Source organism: Lepidochelys kempii, chromosome 24 (assembly GCF_965140285.1).
Source record: "Lepidochelys kempii isolate rLepKem1 chromosome 24, rLepKem1.hap1, whole genome shotgun sequence".
In the NCBI taxonomy this organism is placed as follows: domain Eukaryota; kingdom Metazoa; phylum Chordata; order Testudines; family Cheloniidae; genus Lepidochelys; species Lepidochelys kempii.
The window spans coordinates 4,021,306-4,039,846 of NC_136403.1; the positions used below are offsets into that span (position 1 = coordinate 4,021,306).

General features: G+C 47.6%; 1 protein-coding gene across 1 annotated transcript; it reads right to left on the reverse strand.

Annotated features, from left to right (window-relative positions):
• Positions 1–941: 941 nt before the first annotated feature.
• PRCC (proline rich mitotic checkpoint control factor) lies at positions 942–17,933 on the reverse strand. The gene is made up of 7 exons (XM_073322473.2): positions 17,150–17,933; positions 13,579–13,626; positions 10,775–11,359; positions 9,283–9,378; positions 5,385–5,528; positions 3,444–3,509; positions 942–1,425 (listed from the first exon to the last, which is right to left on the reverse strand). The coding sequence occupies exons 1-7, from the start codon at positions 17,648–17,650 to the stop codon at positions 1,339–1,341; spliced, it is 1,527 nt and encodes a 508-aa protein (XP_073178574.1). The 5' UTR covers positions 17,651–17,933; the 3' UTR covers positions 942–1,338.
• Positions 17,934–18,541: the final 608 nt, after the last annotated feature.

Consider the following 18,541-nt stretch of genomic DNA (forward strand, 5'->3'; position numbering starts at 1 on the left):
ACTGCTTTAGTTGTGGTACAACAAATAAAACCTTTGATGTCGGGAATGTAACTTAAAGAACTGGACCGACTCGCTCCTTGCTTCAGCATCGTAAGAGTTCAGCAGCAAACAATGAACTAGGAAGTGAGGCCAGCAAGAATGAACAGATACACACATATCTGAATAGCTAGCCTGTGTACTATTTGCAGACATGCCCGTCTCTGCCTCTGGGAAGTCCACCATCTTAAGTGAAATGAAGAAACTCATTTTTCAAGTGTTCTGTGAAACAAGTTTAAGTCAAGACATTGCCTCCCTTTTCCAGCCAGGTGGGTGGAGTTAACATTTAAACCAGAGTTGGTGCCTCAGCAGGAACTAGGCGTTATAGAGATAGGCGGATAGGTTAAAAATTTGTGCTGTAGGCAGCTTTTGCCTAGGTTTGGATTATTACAGGAAATACTGTGGTGACTTCAGTTCGCTGCGAGCTGCAGGGCACCAACTCACCCCAGAAATACTTGGATTCAACTAGCATTTGCATCAGATTTTTACAGCGCTCTGGGCCTTGGCTTGGGGACACCCACACCTACCCCATAGAGCTTACAATAGCTTCTTGTGCTGGCAGAGGAAACCAGAATATCTTCCGCGGAGTCCAGAGATTGGGGGTATCTGTGCGCTGTTTTCAAACTGAAACAAGCACCGTCTTCTTAGCCAACATCGACCTTGAAAACAAAAATGTCCCCTCAAAAGTGACTCAAAATTTACAGGAGGGCATGGCAAGGAAAACAAAAGAACCAGACACACTTCAAACCTGCTGAGATTGCTTGTAAGAAGAGAAATGTGTCTACACAAGTACAAACTGAACTATCCCAAAGGGTTTTTCAAATAATAGTCATAATAATAATACAAAAAGTTTGCCCTTGAAACTGCCTTTCAGAAAGGAAATTACACTCTTGACACACGGTAGGTCCAAAGAAAGGAGCAGTGTTGGACTTGGAAATTTATTGAGACTCTACCTAAGGTTCTGGTGACTAAAGAAAAAAATTGGTAGTCTGTACACCTACAGGATGAGAGCTCAAAACTTTGCGCCAGTCATGTCCTCTTTGGACAAGCCTGTGGCTGTCCGGTGCTAGAGTCCCCAGCTGCACGAACCAGACTTGATTTGAGCCTTCTACATTATCATTAAAAAAATTACAGCGTGGGTTTCAGAAATGGTTAGTATTTAACCCTTCTCTTTACAGACAGGGAGTGCTGTATCCTCCCACCCACACAGTTAGATCCAGGGGCCTCCTCAATTCCTGGTAGGCCAGGAGGAGTCTGACATGGTAGGTCATCTGGGCTAATGCCCACAAAATAGGAGAGGTACTAAAATCCATATTTGGCTTGGGTCTGACGCCGGCTGAGTTTGTTTTCGGACCATGTGTTTTTCAGTTCCAACTCTCGCTCCTTCGCCTGCAGAAAAGGGGGTGGAGAATAGATCAAAATCAGAACAGTTGTTCATTGTTTTAATAGTCCTTTGCCCTTCTCTGTCACTTCACAATGAGAAGCTCAGAGCACTTTAGTTAGTTCTCTGGTACCACGGTTATGGGTTTTCAATTGTTTTTCATTTGTGGACCCCTAAAAAATGTCAAAGGGCGATGCAGCCCACTTTGGAAATCTTAGATGTAGTCTTCAGACCCCCAGGGGTATGTGGACCACAGGTTGAAAACCACTGGTGTAATATAAATATCCTGATAGAGATCTTGATGTAGAGAAGCCAAGCTGGAACAATGCTCGGAGTCCCTAGTCATATGAAAAGTGTCATGGGGTCCTTAAGTGGCCCCAAGTGGCCAGGCCCTGTGGTTTAAGTCCCATCCACAGCAGCACAGCACCCTTCAACTTGTGCTGGGACACTGGCTCAGTGCTGATTCTACAGAACCACTTCCTGCAGCAGCAAGTTCTTTCGAGGTTTCACCTCGGAGACTCCCCAAGAGGTTCAATCACAGACAGGCATCAAGTCTCAAAAGCCCAGTGGTGCAGGCATTCCACCACTCCGCATACTGAGAGGACGGGGGCCACAGTAGGTTAATGTGCCACAGAGCCAGGAAAGACCCCAGGAGTCCAGACTCTCAGGCCCCCGTTCTAACCACTAGTCAACACTCCCTTCAGCCAGCTCTAACAGTGGGTGGCTAACCCAGTGGCCTCACACCACTGACCTCCAAACACAAACCTATGACAAACCATCTCTCTAAATCTCCACATCAGGGTGCTGGGTCTCAGGTGGGAGGAGAAAATATTCTCCTAAGGAACACAACTGCACAGACACCCTCACCCTCCAGCCAGGAAGCCAGAAGTGACGGCGATGATATCCCAGCAACAGGAGACCCTCTGCCATCTAGTGGCAAGACACGACGGGCTTCTGCATTTGGTCCCCATTACATACAGCCCCAGATGAGGCGGGAGGATTGCCGGTGGGGTGGGGGTGGCAGGGGGGGAGGTCAGGGGAGTTATCTGGGATCTACCAGAAATGCCTTTAGGAGGTACTGTCTGTCAGGATCCTCACCTTTCCCTCTGGCCTGGGCATGGCTTTTCCTAGTGTTACAGCTGTGCTGCCCACTGAGAGGCTGGCACACCTAATCAAGCGTCTGGGGAATCCAGAGAAGTTGCACAGGAACCAGCCTTGACGCACTTACTGCCAAGCTTGCCAAAGGGAGGTCCAGGCTGTAGACTGTTTGCATGAACCCTCTCGACCTACCTCTGTTGTTCGGTTTCCCTATGCCATAGGCATAACCCCATTAGCCTGGTGCCAAAGCTCCTTGGCTGAGCTTTCGCTCATGGAGCAACAAAATCGTGACTTCAGACAAGCATCAAGGCTGTCTGCTATTCCAGACACACATGGTGTCACTGCACTCTCCTCTACCACGTGGCTTTGTCATCATCTCCTAGGGCTTTTATCTTCTGCAGATCAGCCATACATATACCAGCCAGCACAGCACAACAGAGGCAGCACGTTCACCCCAGCTGGGGAGGATGGAAACAGGCAGAACAGAAGCGACTTGCATTACCCTCTAATGACCCTTTCTGGCAGATGCATGGCACACAGGAGTTGAGAGGGAGATGAGGAATGTTCGGGGCTCGGATGGGAATCTCAGAAGACACCACAAATGGATTCAACCCAAGGGCAGAAATTATTGATGCACTAACAGTGGTCTCAGTTCTGTGCAAGGAGCAAAGGAAGCCCTGGCCTCTGCCCCATACAGCTTGCTGCAGCCCTCAATTCCCCCCACAAAACCACTGCAGGTTTCAATGGGAATTCTTCGTGCATAGATTGAGGTCTGCCTGATGTAGGACACACTGGGGGGCCTCTCTCTTGTAACTGCAGAAGTTATTGACTCCATCAGCTCATTTCCACTGATACTCTCTGCTCTTAACTGATACCACATTTGTAACATTGTCAAGGGCTGTTTTCACACCCATGGTAGGCAGCTGACCTGGTGGATCAGGTACGTGATCTGGTGTTTTCTTCTCTGCTGTCCTGTGGGCTGCTCTCCTTTTTTCTAAAGAAAAAACAAATTCAAAATGACTATCAGTGCTGGAAGGATACTGCCCCGGCTAGTGAAATCAGCAAGGAATGGTGTCACATGGACAGAAACCAATGCTGCAGAAACCAGAAGTGTCTGGTTTGCTTTAAAGCCCTTGACAAGGGTTGTGGTAGATTCTCCATCACTGGTGATTTTTTTTCTTTTAAAAGATAAGCCCTAGTTTAAAAGGAATGACTGTGGGGCAGGTCTCTGGCCTGTGCTATACAGGAGGTCAGACTAGATGGTCATGATGATCCCCTCTGGCCTTGGAATGTATGAAACAACAGATCCCATGTTGAGGCAGCTTCTAGTCAGTCTTCACTGCTCACACACTGGGGCTAAGCACCTGTTTCAAGATGCTCTGCAGCCATGCTGTGCCTAATTACTTTGTACTTAAACAGCACCTTCCTCCATGAGCTGTGAATTTCATGAAAACCGATTAAGCCTCACAACATATACAGAAGCTAGGCATTATACCCATTTTACAGAGAGGGGAATGGAAGCAGAGACAAGTGAAATGGGTTACAAGATCACGAAGAGTCAAAGCCAAGCTGGGAATAGAACCCAGATCTCCCATTCTATTCTATACAGGGTTGCATACTCCCTACATAACTGTAGATCCAAGTGCCTTACAAATCAAGGCATGGTCCCTACCCCGAGCAGTGAGCTAGCTGTGGGTTAAGTTCTCAAGGTGCTCCATTACAGGAGCAAACAGCCCTACCTCTCCTCCCTTTGACAGGGTTTGAACTCAGAGCACTGAGGTTGGGGAAGGCAGACGCAAACTGCCTCTCTGGTATCTTTATCCCAAAGTCTAGTAGCACTTTGGGGCCGTCTCCAGAGCTTTCCTGCTTCAATTGTTCATTCCCAACAACCTCCCTGCAAATTTCATTGCTGTCCCATGACCATTGGTTTCCAGTGATCAGCTTGGGTACGGCACCACCATACCGGCCGCACTGCGTGCCTGACTGCTTCCCAGATGCCCTTCCCTTTGCAGCTGGATAACTGGAAAGGCGTATCCTTTAATTTCTAGTCCCCTCTACATTAGATTCACAGATTGTAAGGCCACAAGGACCGCACTACATCACCTAGTCTGATCTCATGTATTTCGAAGGCCAGAGACGCTCACCCAGCTACCCCTGTGTTGAACCCAATAACTTGTGTTTGGCTAAAGCATCTTCCAGAAAAGTATTCAGTCCGGATGTGACAAGTTCAAAAAATGGAGAATCCACCACTCCTCTTGGCCATTTGCTCCTGATGGTGCATGTTATGTCTAATTTGTATCGGTCTGGCTTTAACTTCCAGCCATTGGTTCTTGTTCTGTCTCCTTCTGCTTGACTAAAGAGCCCTTGAGTACGCAGTGTTTTCTCCCCATCTAAGTGCTCTACACCATAATCAAGTCATCTCTTGATCTTTTCGATCAACTAAAGTCTCTCACTTGTAAGAGATTTTCTCCAGGCCTCAAATCATTTTTGTAGATCTTCTCTGCACCCTCTCCAATTTTTCAACATTCCTTTCAAAACGTGAGCACAAGAAATGAATGCAGTATTGGTCTCACCAATGCAATTCAGAGAGGTGAAAACAAGTTCCCTAAGGCTCTGAAGGGACAGCCGAACAGCAGCCCCGTGGCTTGCCATCCCTCTGCTACCCATCTATTTATCTGACCCGCACCTGAGCGGCTCACAATCATTAATGGATTTTATCCTCAACATCCCCGTTTTACAGATGGGGAACTGGGACACAAGGTTGATGAAATGACTTGCCCCTGGTCTGGGGCTGACTTGGGACCTGAAGGCAGGCCCTTTGCATCCTGGTCCAGTGCTCTACCCACTAGGCAATACATCCTATTCATACCTTGCTGAAAGATTTCATGGTCTTCTCCTCTGTTAAGGATTTGGTCATCCATTGCTGGGCTCCACTCAGCTGATCATCCCCTTTGATCTCCACAAAGTTGATCTCTTCCCTCCCACGGTTCCGTTTACCTTGGAGACGCTTGAACTGAGAGAGGAATTAAAACAAAGGTCAGAAGAGAATTACGCTCATATTACATGGCTCTGATACACCGTACCAAACAAAGGTGACTGGGGCTTGGAATGATCCAGCTTATCATCTGAGGTGCTGGGCCACAACCATGCTCATCTTCCCAGTCAGAGAGTTCTTTGTTTATAGTATAACTCTGCTCTTCTACAGATCAACAGATCTCAAAGCTCTTTACAGTGAGCCCCACAAACTCTCTCCCCCACACCTAACCCATGAGGTAGGGAAATATATTTTAAATATGGAGAGACAGCAGCAAGTGAAGACATTTGCCTGTAGCCACTGGCAAAGCCAGGAATAGAACTGAGCAGTCCTGGCTTCCACACCCTCCACTCTAAGAGTCAAGGAAGCACTGAAAATGTTGCCACTGGCAAATGCACCTTACACAACTGAACAGGTCTCCAAAACAACACAGCAGGGGGGTGGCATATGAAATGAACTGAGGTTGCTGGAAGGGAATTGCACACAACAGCCAGTGCTTTCTGCAGCATCGTTCGATTCCAGATGCCAGCTTTGCTGGCAGTTTCTGGAGAGTGGCAGCAGTCTGTGGTACATTTCAAATGGATTTTGAGCTGAAGCTGCTGAGCCCTGGAACATGAATGAAGCACATTGCTGCATTAAGTAAGGTAGATCCAAGGTCCTTTAGCTGCAGTTTTTGTATTGCTTTGCAGTTGTAAGCCAACTAGCACCTGTGCACACCACACCGTGTTGTGTGTGACATCCACTCCTTGCTACATCCTGAGTGAAGATTACGCTGGACTTGCTGGATTGTCTCCTGTTGGAAATATCTGATATCAGCTTATAAAGCAAACCAGATCACCCAGAGCAGAAGATCTAAAGATCACTGGAAGGGGCTGGGGTGTGAGAAAAAGTGCTTCTGAGCTGCCCATCTTGCAATCAGTGATCTCATAACGAGGACTAGTATAAGAGGGAAAAAGGCAGGAAAGTCTAATACCATACCTAGTGGTCAGGGCCACAGGCTTTGCCAAACATTCTTCCAAGGACATAAACACAAGAATTAGATCAGTTCACGGAGGATAGGCTCATCAATGGCTATTAGCCAAGATGGTTGGGGATGCAACCCCATGCTCTGGGTGTCCCTAAGCCTCTGAATGCCAGATCCTAGGACTGAAGGACAGAGGATGCATCACTTGATGATTGCCCTGTTCTGTTAATTCCCTTTGAAGCACCTGGCATTGGCCACCGCCGGGGGGCAGGATACTGGGCTAGATAGACGACTGGTCTGACTCAGTATGATCATTCTTACGTACAGGCAACAAGGCCAGATTCTCAGCTGATGTAGCTCCACTGACTTCACCATAAACCACTGTAGCTCCACCAAAGGCAGCAGATCTCCCCTGACTTACAACCCAGAGTTAGTTTCCTTAGCAGGGGAAATTTATTTATTTCTGGGGACTGGTGTGAGATCAGTCAATGTTAATACTGCTTCTGAAGAGTATAAAAATATTGGTCGGGCATGTAGGAATGATATCAGGAGGGCCAAATCGCACCTGGAGCTGCAGCTAGCCAGAGATGTTGAGTAACAAGAAGGGTTTCTTCAGGTATTTTGGCAACAAGAAGAAAGCCAAGGAAAGTGTGGGCCCCTTACTGAATGAGGGAGGCAACCTAGTGACAGAGGATGTGGAAAAAGCTAATGTACTCAATGCTTTTTTTGCCTCTGTTTTCACTAACAAGGTCAGCTCCCAGACTGCTGCGCTGGGCATCACAAAATGGGGAAGAGATGGCCAGCCCTCTGTGGAGACAGAGGTGGTTAGGGACTATTTAGAAAAGCTGGACGTGCACAAGTCCATGGGGCCGGACGAGTTGCATCCGAGAGTGCTGAAGGAATTGGCGGCTGTGATTGCAGAGCCATTGGCCATTATCTTTGAAAACTCGTGGCGAACTGGGGAAGTCCCGGATGACTGGAAAAAGGCTAATGTAGTGCCAATCTTTAAAAAAGGGAAGAAGGAGGATCCTGGGAACTACAGGCCAGTCAGCCTCACCTCAGTCCCTGGAAAAATCATGGAGCAGGTCCTCAAAGAATCAATCCTGAAGCACTTGCATGAGAGGAAAGTGATCAGGAACAGCCAGCATGGATTCACCAAGGGAAGGTCATGCCTGACTAATCTAATCGCCTTTTATGATGAGATTATTGGTTCTGTGGATGAAGGGAAAGCAGTGGATGTATTGTTTCTTGACTTTAGCAAAGCTTTTGACACGGTCTCCCACAGTATTCTTGTCAGCAAGTTAAGGAAGTATGGGCTGGATGAATGCACTATAAGGTGGGTAGAAAGCTGGCTAGATTGTCGGGCTCAACGGGTAGTGATCAATGGCTCCATGTCTAGTTGGCAGCCGGTATCAAGTGGAGTGCCCCAAGGGTCAGTCCTGGGGCCGGTTTTGTTCAATATCTTCATAAATGATCTGGAGGATGGTGTGGATTGCACTCTCAGCAAATTTGCGGATGATACTAAACTGGGAGGAGTGGTAGATACGCTGGAGGGGAGGGATAGGATACAGAAGGACCTAGACAAATTGGAGGATTGGGCCAAAAGAAATCTGATGAGGTTCAATAAGGATAAGTGCAGGGTCCTGCACTTAGGACGGAAGAACCCAATGCACAGCTACAGACTAGGGACCGAATGGCTAGGCAGCAGTTCTGCGGAAAAGGACCTAGGGGTGACAGTGGACGAGAAGCTGGATATGAGTCAGCAGTGTGCCCTTGTTGCCAAGAAGGCCAATGGCATTTTGGGATGTATAAGTAGGGGCATAGCGAGCAGATCGAGGGACGTGATCGTTCCCCTCTATTCGACATTGGTGAGGCCTCATCTGGAGTACTGTGTCCAGTTTTGGGCCCCACACTACAAGAAGGATGTGGATAAATTGGAGAGAGTCCAGCGAAGGGCAACAAAAATGATTAGGGGACTGGAACACATGACTTATGAGGAGAGGCTGAGGGAGCTGGGATTGTTTAGCCTGCAGAAGAGAAGAATGAGGGGGGATTTGATAGCTGCTTTCAACTACCTGAAAGGGGGTTCCAAAGAGGATGGCTCTAGACTGTTCTCAATGATAGCAGATGACAGAACGAGGAGTAATGGTCTCAAGTTGCAGTGGGGGAGGTTTAGATTGGATATTAGGAAAAACTTTTTCACTAAGAGGGTGGTGAAACACTGGAATGCGTTACCTAGGGAGGTGGTAGAATCTCCTTCCTTAGAGGTTTTTAAGGTCAGGCTTGACAAAGCCCTGGCTGGGATGATTTAACTGGGAATTGGTCCTGCTTCGAGCAGGGGGTTGGACTAGATGACCTTCTGGGGTCCCTTCCAACCCTGATATTCTATGATCGTTTCTTGTTTGGCTATGTTGCTTATCCAGATTGGAGGATGGGGGTGGGTAATGTCTTTGTAAGGCACTCAACACCATTTAAAGCAAATGTATTATTATTACATTTAAGGAATTCTTCCTTTTCCCCATGACATATGGTATTACCAGACTGACTGTGTGTACTTTAAGGGAGCGGAAGTGGGCAGCAGCAGGTATCGACTACTGCCCATAACAGGACACTAGACCTGAAAGAACAACAGCCAGATCTGCCATGGCAAGTAGCAAGGCACCAGGCTTGAGAGGTCAGTGTTTTGAGCTGCCAAGCAGATCCTATGTTCCTATAACCCCATAGCATCTAAATGTGAACTCTGTGGTAGGATATATAATAAATGCCAACCGCTTCATCATCCATGAAGGACGAATCGGTGCTCATCTCCTGTGCTGGTCCTAGGGCTGGATCCATCTCTGGGTAATAGCCACTGGGGTAGTAATCCTGTAATCGAGAGGAGAATAGGTTTGTCATCAAGGTGTGATCAGACAGCTACTGGAACAAAACTGGACACAGATACCAAGATGCAGCATTGGATCTGGAACCAGATGCCCTCAGGATGAGGTACCTTTAAAAGGCCGCCTTCAGAGATATCACCTGACCTTAGAGGTGTGTTAGCCTGTTGATGCCCATGAGGAGGCATGCACGTGCCTTGCCCTGAGCCCAACAAGAGAATTTATTTCCCCACTCAGGGGGACTGCATCCTGCTGTAAGCACTTGTCCCTAGTTCATCACTACTTTGGCAGCGCCATTGGACTGAGTGGCACTTTACACATGTGTACGTAGCGACTACTACCTTAGACTGCAATCAGTTCCCCTCTGGCTAGAGCCATAGCTTTGTGTTTTCACAACCCCACCTCAAGTGTTCCCATCCCAACATTCTGATGTACTGTTCCACTGCACCTTTCCCTACTTTCAGTATAAACTGACACATGTGGATTTCCTCCTGCACTCAAAAGGACTCTAAATATTTGGGGAGCTCCTGAACTCCACTACACAGACAATCTGTTAATGTTTTCTCCCTGCCCTTGGGCTTCATGTGGAAAGTAGATTAATGGGGGGTTAATGCTGGTAGGTGAGACTACAAAAGCAGACTCCGAAGGCTCTAGAAGAAGGGTTGGCATTTCAGTACATACTAACTCAGTAGGAAGAGCCAATCAAACCAATACCCCAGTACAGTGTGAGGAGGTGCTGTGCTAATGACAGTCATTTGGGGATGTAGTAAAACCAAGTCCAAGAACCCAGGGGACCTTCTGCAAGAGCAGAGATGGTAACTCCTAGGATCCCATTCTGGGAACTACATTCAACCTGCACAACTACCCTTGCAGTGTGAGCTGGGTGTGGTGTATGCTTCCTCATTTCCTTAACCTAACAGTTAAAAAAACCACCCTAAAGACCTTAAAGAACTTTCTAGCCCACCTTCAGACATTATGAAGCAGCAAATAGGACACACACACCATTTCCCCCCTTTAAGATCTATTATTGGCTACATGTACTCAACTGCTACCTCCCCAGCATAACCCTCCTGCTGGATCAGTAAGAACCAATCCTGTCTCAGACACTGCCCCCAGGTTTTGAAATGGCTTTGAACAGGCCCCAGATTTTGCACCCAGACAATGGCAGGTGCAATTCTGTGGATGCATTTCAAAAGTCAGGTAAACATTTATACTGTAGTCATGCCTTGAGACCTCCTCACAGCAGGGGCCTCAGTGTGCTGGGCTGTTTAGCCTGAAAGAGTTCGCACAGGCTCAATCTCCAAGGCTATAACCTGCACCAATTCAAAGGCTACTTTTTAAACCAAGCCCATTGTGTTTTGCCCATTGGTAATCCTGGTTCTTACCTGATAGTATGCCCCCGGGGCACTGGCATCGCTGTAGCCAGGGAACTGGTTAAATGGCTGGTTGCCATAGTCTTCTCCGGGTTTGGGGGCCCAGCTGTGCTGAGTGGTGCTTGAACCCGCAGCCGTCTTGAACTCCAGAGGGGCATTTGCGGCAGCATCCTGGAATTCAGGCTCTGGCTCCGTCCCAGGGGGCAGATCCTCTGTCACCACGGTGCCGGAATACACGTACGTCTCCGCGCTGACCACGCTGGGCTCACTTTTGTCAGACAAAGAAAAGAAGTTCTCTGGCTCTAGCTCTTCGTCACTGTCATCCTCCTCCTGGGTGATCTGCTTGGTCACCTGTAGGGCAGCACTCTTGGCAGCTGCCTTGATGGCAGATGGCGAAGGAGTCGTGGCCACTGCTGGCTTGGACAGAGGTTTTGGCTTGGAGGAGGAGATTGGAGCCTTAGCTGGTTTTGACTCAGAGGCATTTTCTGCTGCTTTCCTCGAGAAAGCATAGGGCAAAAGCAACCGGTTTGTCTCTTTCACTGTCAAGTTTTTGGGTTGAGGAAGCAAAGCAGACAAGCCAGAGCCCTCGCTGAGTCCCTGATGGTTTCATTCAGAAAATATGGTTCATAAAAACAGGAGACAAGAAAATAGATGAGCGAGTTTATATTTTCTTAACTCAGTGCTCAATATCTACCCCCATTTCACTTTATCTAATCTTGCCAATGGGCACCCCCACTACTCAGCGTGCACTGCAGGGACTGAAAATTACATTGGCCTGAGATACAAAGGAGGCTATATTCTGCTCTGAAGCAGTGACAGAAAAATCTGACAGACCAGAGCAACAGGAAGGGTTGTAAGGGGTTTTGCTGAATGCTAGCGCGGTGAACTGAAGCTTTATTTCACTTCTACAATGGAGAGGGGAAAAATGCCAGAGGCTTCCTTATCCAAAAATAAGAGGGCTTTTCAGGGAACGTATAGCTCTCAAAGGCATCAGTCTATGTTCTCCAAATTAAAGCACTGTTCAGAGCATTATCCTAAAGAAACCTTTTAAGAAAGGTATTTGATCACTTATACCTTATACTTATACCTTATACCTTAGACCAGACCACTGCCTTAGACCCTCCAGTTTGGGGTTTAATCCAACTTTCATATATACAGGCTGATTGCAAGTAAGGGAAAGATTGAAGAATTGTGCGTTTGTGCCAGCTTTTCACACCACACAGCTTAGTCTTCACCCTGCAGGCCTGCAATCTAAGCATGAATAGCGTGTAAGTGGTCAGGGTTGGGAGAATCTCTGCTGTGTTTGTCATCCTAACACAATGAGGCCCTGAGCCACGACTGGGGCCCTTCAGATCTATTGTAATATAAGTCATAATAAATTCCATCATCAAGTTCACACCTGAAAGCAATGGGAGGCAGAATACTGGGGGGAGCAAGACACTAAAGACTGTCCCGACAGCACCATGCTTTTTAGCATGCAGTGATTAGATCTCAAAGTACTTTACAAAGGAGGTCACTATCATTATCCCCATTCTACAGAAGGGAAACTGAGGCACAGAGCAGTAAAACCACTTGACCAAGGTCACCCACCAGGCCAGTAGCAGAGCCAGAAAAAGAACCCAGGTCTCCTGAGTCCCAGTCCCAGATTCTATGCACTAGGCCACACTGCCTCTCACGACCGGTGTTTTTAAATAGATCAGCCGCTCCTGAACAATGTTTAGACCCATATAGGACAGGAAGCAATAAACTTGTTACCTTCAGTTCTCCTGTTTATCCAAGCTACTTGCAGGTGCAAATACACTACGCTTTTCTAAACATTGCTTCTATTAGGAACTACCACCAATCTCTGGAGATAGGGTTTTCTTGGCTGGCAGTTTGAAAACACTGAAGTATCCAGCTTGTCAGTGGAGGTCTAAGTAATTTGGCTAAGTAATAAAGAAATGGACCCTTGGGGGTCTTGCTGCCAAAGTGCAAGAAGTTGCAGGATCAGGAACTAAGTCCCCAAGGTGTCACAGAGAGTCTGTGACAGAGCCAGGAACTGAACCTACAATTCCCAAGTCCCATTCCGGTGCCTTGACCAAAAGGCCATCCATTTTGAAGTCAATGAAATGCCTCGATCTCAAAAGCAGCAGGGTTGGGTTTACAATAATTTTTCTGAGTAACAGCCGTGTTAGTCTGTATTCGCAAAAAGAAAAGGAGGACTTGTGGCACCTTAGAGACTAACCAATTTATTTGAGCATAAGCTTTCGTGAGCTACAGCTCACTTCATCGGATGCATACTGTGGAAAGTGTAGAAGATCTTATTATATACACACAAAAAGCATGAAAAAATACCTCCTCCCACCCCACTCTCCTGCTGGTAATAGCTTATCTAAAGTGATCACTCTCCTTACAATGTGTATGATAATCAAGGTGGGCCATTTCCAGCACAAATCCAGGTTTTCTATTACTTTCCCTCATTTTTATGGGCTTGGCAGCAGGTTCAGAGTTCCAAGTGACTTGACTGTCAGCCAATGATTCTGTTTGCTACTATAGATTAAGTTTCATATGTCATCTAACCTGTGGCAACTTGATTCAACTGCCTGATTAAGTTTTAGTAGCAGCCTAACCAGTTGTTGTAGAACCTGAATATACCATACTTGTATACCACAAAAATAGTCTCCTTTAGGAACTCTGGCAGTTTGCTACTGTACACTAGTGCCCCCTTAGTCCTGATAGGGGGCTGCCTGAGGGCCCCAGCTGTAAGCCCAAGATTGTGACAATCAAGTTGCTTCCACAGGAAGTATACGTTTGAGAATTACATTTTAAGTCATTACCTGAAGAGAGTTTTTCTTCTTTGCTGGTTCATCTTCCTCTGAATCTGACTGAGAAAGAAAAAAAAAAAAAACAATTTAAGTAGCACTTGTGATAGTAAAAAAAAAAATAGAATAAATGTACTCATTATCAAAGAGATCATGTTAGCAGTAGGGCCAGCTTTTTGATTTGCAAGGACCCTAGCTGCTGAACAAGCGGTAGGAGATCGAAGTTCTTTCACCTCCAGTCCAGCTGATATGAGGATCAGGTCAAGAAGTGCTGTCTCATTGAAAGCCAGCCCTGGTTACTACATGAGAGATAAGCAAACTGTCCACAATGGAAGCAAGACTCTGCTACTTGCGGCTACGTTTAGCAACAGTTGTAACTAATGCAGTTTGGACATGGCCATGTATAAAGCACTACGCTACTGTAAAAACTATAGCTATATAAACTAGTACACTGGCATTAGTTCTTTAAATCTCATAAGAGCAATTTCAACGCAACTGAACAATGTTTTGTCCAACTTAAGATCAATTTCATCTGTATGGTATGTGGACCAAAAAAAACCATTTACTTAAAATTAAGTCAGGATTTAAAATTTTAAGCCTGTCATTTTAATACATTTACAATGCAGGAGTGAGTGGGAGAAAATGAGAGGCACAGCTTACACATATTTAGCTGCTCACCAGTGATTAGTACACCGAGTACCAACAGCTCTGGCATTTTAAAGTTTTTTGCTGCTGTTTTTTTAATATAAGAAACAAAACATTGAGGCAAAACTCAGTTTGAGTCTTTTATAAGTCAGGCTCTGTTTTGAAATCACAAAAAATGCCAACCTCAAAACTGACAGCCCTCTGCTTTTGTGTTTAGACAATGTAAACCAAAATGGAAACACAAACTCATAACACTGTGGATCTGGTAATTTAGAATGGAGATTTTTCAAAGGTGCTTAGACGTTTTGGACACCCAAGTCCCATTAGAAATTAGTGTCTGTAGACTGATTCTCTTACGTTCTAGGCCCCTTTCCACGCTCTGCCACCATAAAGGGGCCTTACTGTACAAGAGAATCCAGCCCTAAAGAGGTATACAGTCCGATAGCTTTCCATGGCAATTTACAGAGATTAAGGGAGACATAGCCCAGTTTACTACCTAAATTATACAAATGTAGAACATGAAGCTAGATAAAGTAAACAGATAAGGAGAGTTAAAACAGAACTCATCATGTAAATTCTGATATGCTGAAGCAGAAACTGAGGTAGAATTCCCTGGTTGGGACGCAAGGTGAAAGAATGGAATTTTGAGGGGGGGTTTGAAGGATTAGGACGATTGTCACAATGGAAAAGAGGTATGGAGTAGTGAAAAATTAAGAATGGCCCCATTTTTATGCATTTCTTTTTACTGACCCTTACTCATCAACATAACAACCAGTGATAATCTGTGCCACATAACTGTTCAAAGTTAATATGTTGCTACATGGGGGTGGGTGGGATGGATTAATACACGAAAAGAAACAGATCCCTTCCATGTAAGTCTATCCCACAAGAGTTGTCAATAAGCCTCCTCATTAACATTACGGCAGTAGGTTGGCATCTGTTTTATTATGAAATGTCTGTTTCTCAGCCAGATGCTGTGAAGAAGGGAATGAGCAAACAGGGGATGTGAGAGAGGAGAACACTTCTGATTAGTTTGCTAACAAGACTGATCAATACATTGCATTGCCCAACAGATGTACATCGTCACTGGAGCCAGCAGAAGGGATAGAAATAAGAGGATTATGACACAGGGATATTAGAGATGGACAGAGTGGAGCACACCTAAAGCGAAGCCATTTCCTCCCCCTATCATCCTAACTGGGATGGAGACATGCACATTGCAAAGCAGTGGGAAGTAGAATGAATTTGAATGGTCCTGTTGCCTGCCAATGCTTTGACTAAATTCAAGTTCACTATAAACAGTCCCAAGGTATAGCAACAAGATATTCTCTGTCACATATCTTATATTTTGGTCATCTTGGCATAGGGATCTATGGCTCTGGAATTTGTTAGGCTAGGTCACTTAACAGCCAAACCAGCGCCCTGAGTTGTTGAGACTATGGAGAGCAGCATACACTCTGGAGTGTCCCCTATGCCATTCCTGCAGACTCCTAGCAAGGTGAGAGGGGAATTGACATTGACACAGTTCCAGTTCTCCCAAGGCTAAGATGCTGGCTGACCAACTATATCCCTGCAACTATTTATAAGTTCACAGTCAGGATCCACCTCCTGCAGCTGCCTGTCTCAAAATAGACAGGCAGCTCTCTGTCGTCTCTCCAGGACTTTGCTGATTATTCTTTGCATCCTACAAGAGGCAATATAAAATAGGTAACACCCTGACGGAACAGGGAGACAATGTGCCAGTGAATAGAGACTAAAACAAAGTCCTGACCCTTTGTGGGGTTTAACTACAATCTGCCTCCCTAAGCTTTTGCCACAACTGCAATTGGATTAGGATATTCTTCCACTTCCTTTCCTAGTCTTATTAAATAGGATTGCTGGACACTGTCAAAAAGCTGTCACTTTCCACTCAGGAGGAGGTTGCATTTTACTAGTATACACATCAATCACATTCCTACACATGGTTTATAATTAAGTCCTTATGCTAAAATATTACAGATTCTTTCAGAATAGAAGGCATTGCTGAACCAATGTATCTCCTGATGAGAGTAGGACAAACCCAACTAGTTTCACTATTAGGTTTGATATATGTATGTCCTAGAATCAAAGGTTCGAATCCCAGCAACACTATCTCCCTAATCCTTTACGGTAAAAGAAGTGAGTTTTGGGGATGCTCTTTCAAAAGAGAAACTGAGGTCCCATTAGTTCTGCATACTCTGAGAATGACACTTTCTGCGGGAGTGGTTACCCTCTGTTCTTGACCAAGAATATTCCCCTCCCCTCCCTATTGTACAGCACATAACCAGTTGCAATTTCATGGTGCTTAAGGACCCAGTGGGATCAGAGACACTATGAAAACACAAAGGCAAGTTACAGATAACCTATTACTTAAGTGTCCCGGGGGAACCTAAAACCTTCAGATAATTAGTTTTAAATAAACAAATTTTAGTTTTGATGTGAAATTTGGGCTAGCAAAATACAAATTATTTTGGACGTTCCAAAACTGGTAGATTCAGGCTTCGACTCATTAACTAGTTAACTTTTCTAACGAACAAGCCTACGGATAATCTAGTTTTGCTGTATTGTGATTGTAAATAAGCTTTCTATGCCAGCTTAATTCTGCAAAGCACTTTAGGATTAGAGTTGCCAGCTAGGACAGGTCTCCCCTGAGACGCTGCAATGTCAGTGTCAACTTTTTTTCCCCGCACCTTCTTGTGCTAGGATGCTTGGGGTCAGCACAACATTTCACAGTCGCCTGAAACCGCCATAGGATCACCCCAATAAGACAGGGAGAGTTGCAGGAATACTCTCCCAGGGGGTGCTCCCCTACCAGGGGCGCCCCCCATTCCCTTACGGGCGACGCCTCTTTATGGGGGCACCCCCCGCTCGGGGTGGAGGCGTCACTGGATCCCCAGAACACAAGACTTTATTTCATACTCACATCCCCCTTGTGCAGCTCGGGCGCCGCAATCCTCTTCTTCGGCTTGGGGAGGCCGGAGCCAGCCCCGGGGGGAGCAGCGCAGGCCATGGCAGGAGGGGGGAGATTCAGTCCAGCGGGGTCCCTGGGCGGGGGCAGGGGGAGCCCCCCAAGCCTGGGCTGCTCCCCCGCCAGGCTCCCCAAGGCTGCTGGCTCAGGCAGGCCCAGCCCCAGAGCAGAGGCCTGGGCCGGGCTCATCCCTGGAGGGGGGGTGCTGAAGCCCCGGACTGAGGGAGGGGGCCCCAGCATGAAGGGAGGGGGCGGCCCCCCGTGGGGCGGGGGCAGCAGGGGGAAGCCGGAGCCCAGAAGCTGGTGGGGGGGCAGCAGGGGGAGCTTGGGAGGGGGCAGGACAGAGAAGAGCCCCCTGCCCGGGGGGGGCTGGACGGGGGGGGCCTCCTCTTCCTCGCCGGAGGCCTCCTCCGCATCGCTCTCCTCCTCACTGCTGCCATAGGCCACCAGGGACATGGCCCCCGCCCCGCGGCCGGCCGAGGGGCAGCCCTGGGCGGCAGCGGCCGCTACGCGAGCCCGGGGATCCGCCCGCGCGACTAGGCCGCGCCCGCTTCCGCCGTTCCCGGAGCTGGGGGGGAGGCGAGCGGGGCTAAGCCGCGCGGGCCGCCATGGCAGCTCCACCCCCGGGTGGAAAGGGGAGGCGAAGGCTCCGACCCAGCCGCTCTCAGCCAGCCCAGCGCGCGCACAGCTAATGGCCGCCGAGAGCCCCCCTCCTCAGCACAACAAAACTACAACTCCCAGAGGGCACCGCGGCCGAGCCCCATTGGCTCTCCGCAAGGGGGTCCCCGCGCTGCACCTCGGGACGTGGAGTCCATACTCACCCAAAGGCGGGACGACCACTCCCAGCCTGCACCGCGGCTACCGGTAGTGACGACAGCATCGTCACCTCCCACGAAGACTGAAACTCCCAGAATGCACCGCGGCAGACGGGCGGTTAACGGACCCCATTCAGTCGGGGGAGACTACCAATCCCAGAGTGCACCGCGGCAAAACGCCCTTGCTGCCCACAGAGACAGGAAGCTGGGCACCCTGGGATTTGCAGTCATTTCGTCACTCTCCCCGCTGTCTCATACGGCCACTCCCAGAGTGCACTGGGCCCGTAGGGATTTAGTAGCTTTCCCAGACTCAAATAACGGTAACTCCCATAATACACTGCAATTAATGCCGCCTCCGACCCCACCGTTCATTATCTGCAAAAAAGGTCGGCTAGAGATTTGCGGTCATAGAGAAGGACTACAACTCCCATGGTGCACTGCCGTGGGTGGACTGCAACGCCCATAATGCACCACGGCGAACTCTTCATTGGCTGAGAGAGGGACCTGACGCAATACGTGCCAGGACTGTTAG

Coding starts and splice junctions, on each gene's coding strand:
- PRCC (XM_073322473.2), bottom strand. CDS start 17,650: ATGTCCCTGGTGGCCTATGGCAGCAGTGAGGAGGAGAGCGATGCGGAG. Junction 13,627..17,149: donor CCGAGCTGCACAAGGGGGAT/GTGAGTATGAAA, acceptor TTTCTTTCTCAG/TCAGATTCAGAGGAAGATGA. Junction 3,510..5,384: donor CCATGAAATCTTTCAGCAAG/GTATGAATAGGA, acceptor TTTTTTCTTTAG/AAAAAAGGAGAGCAGCCCAC.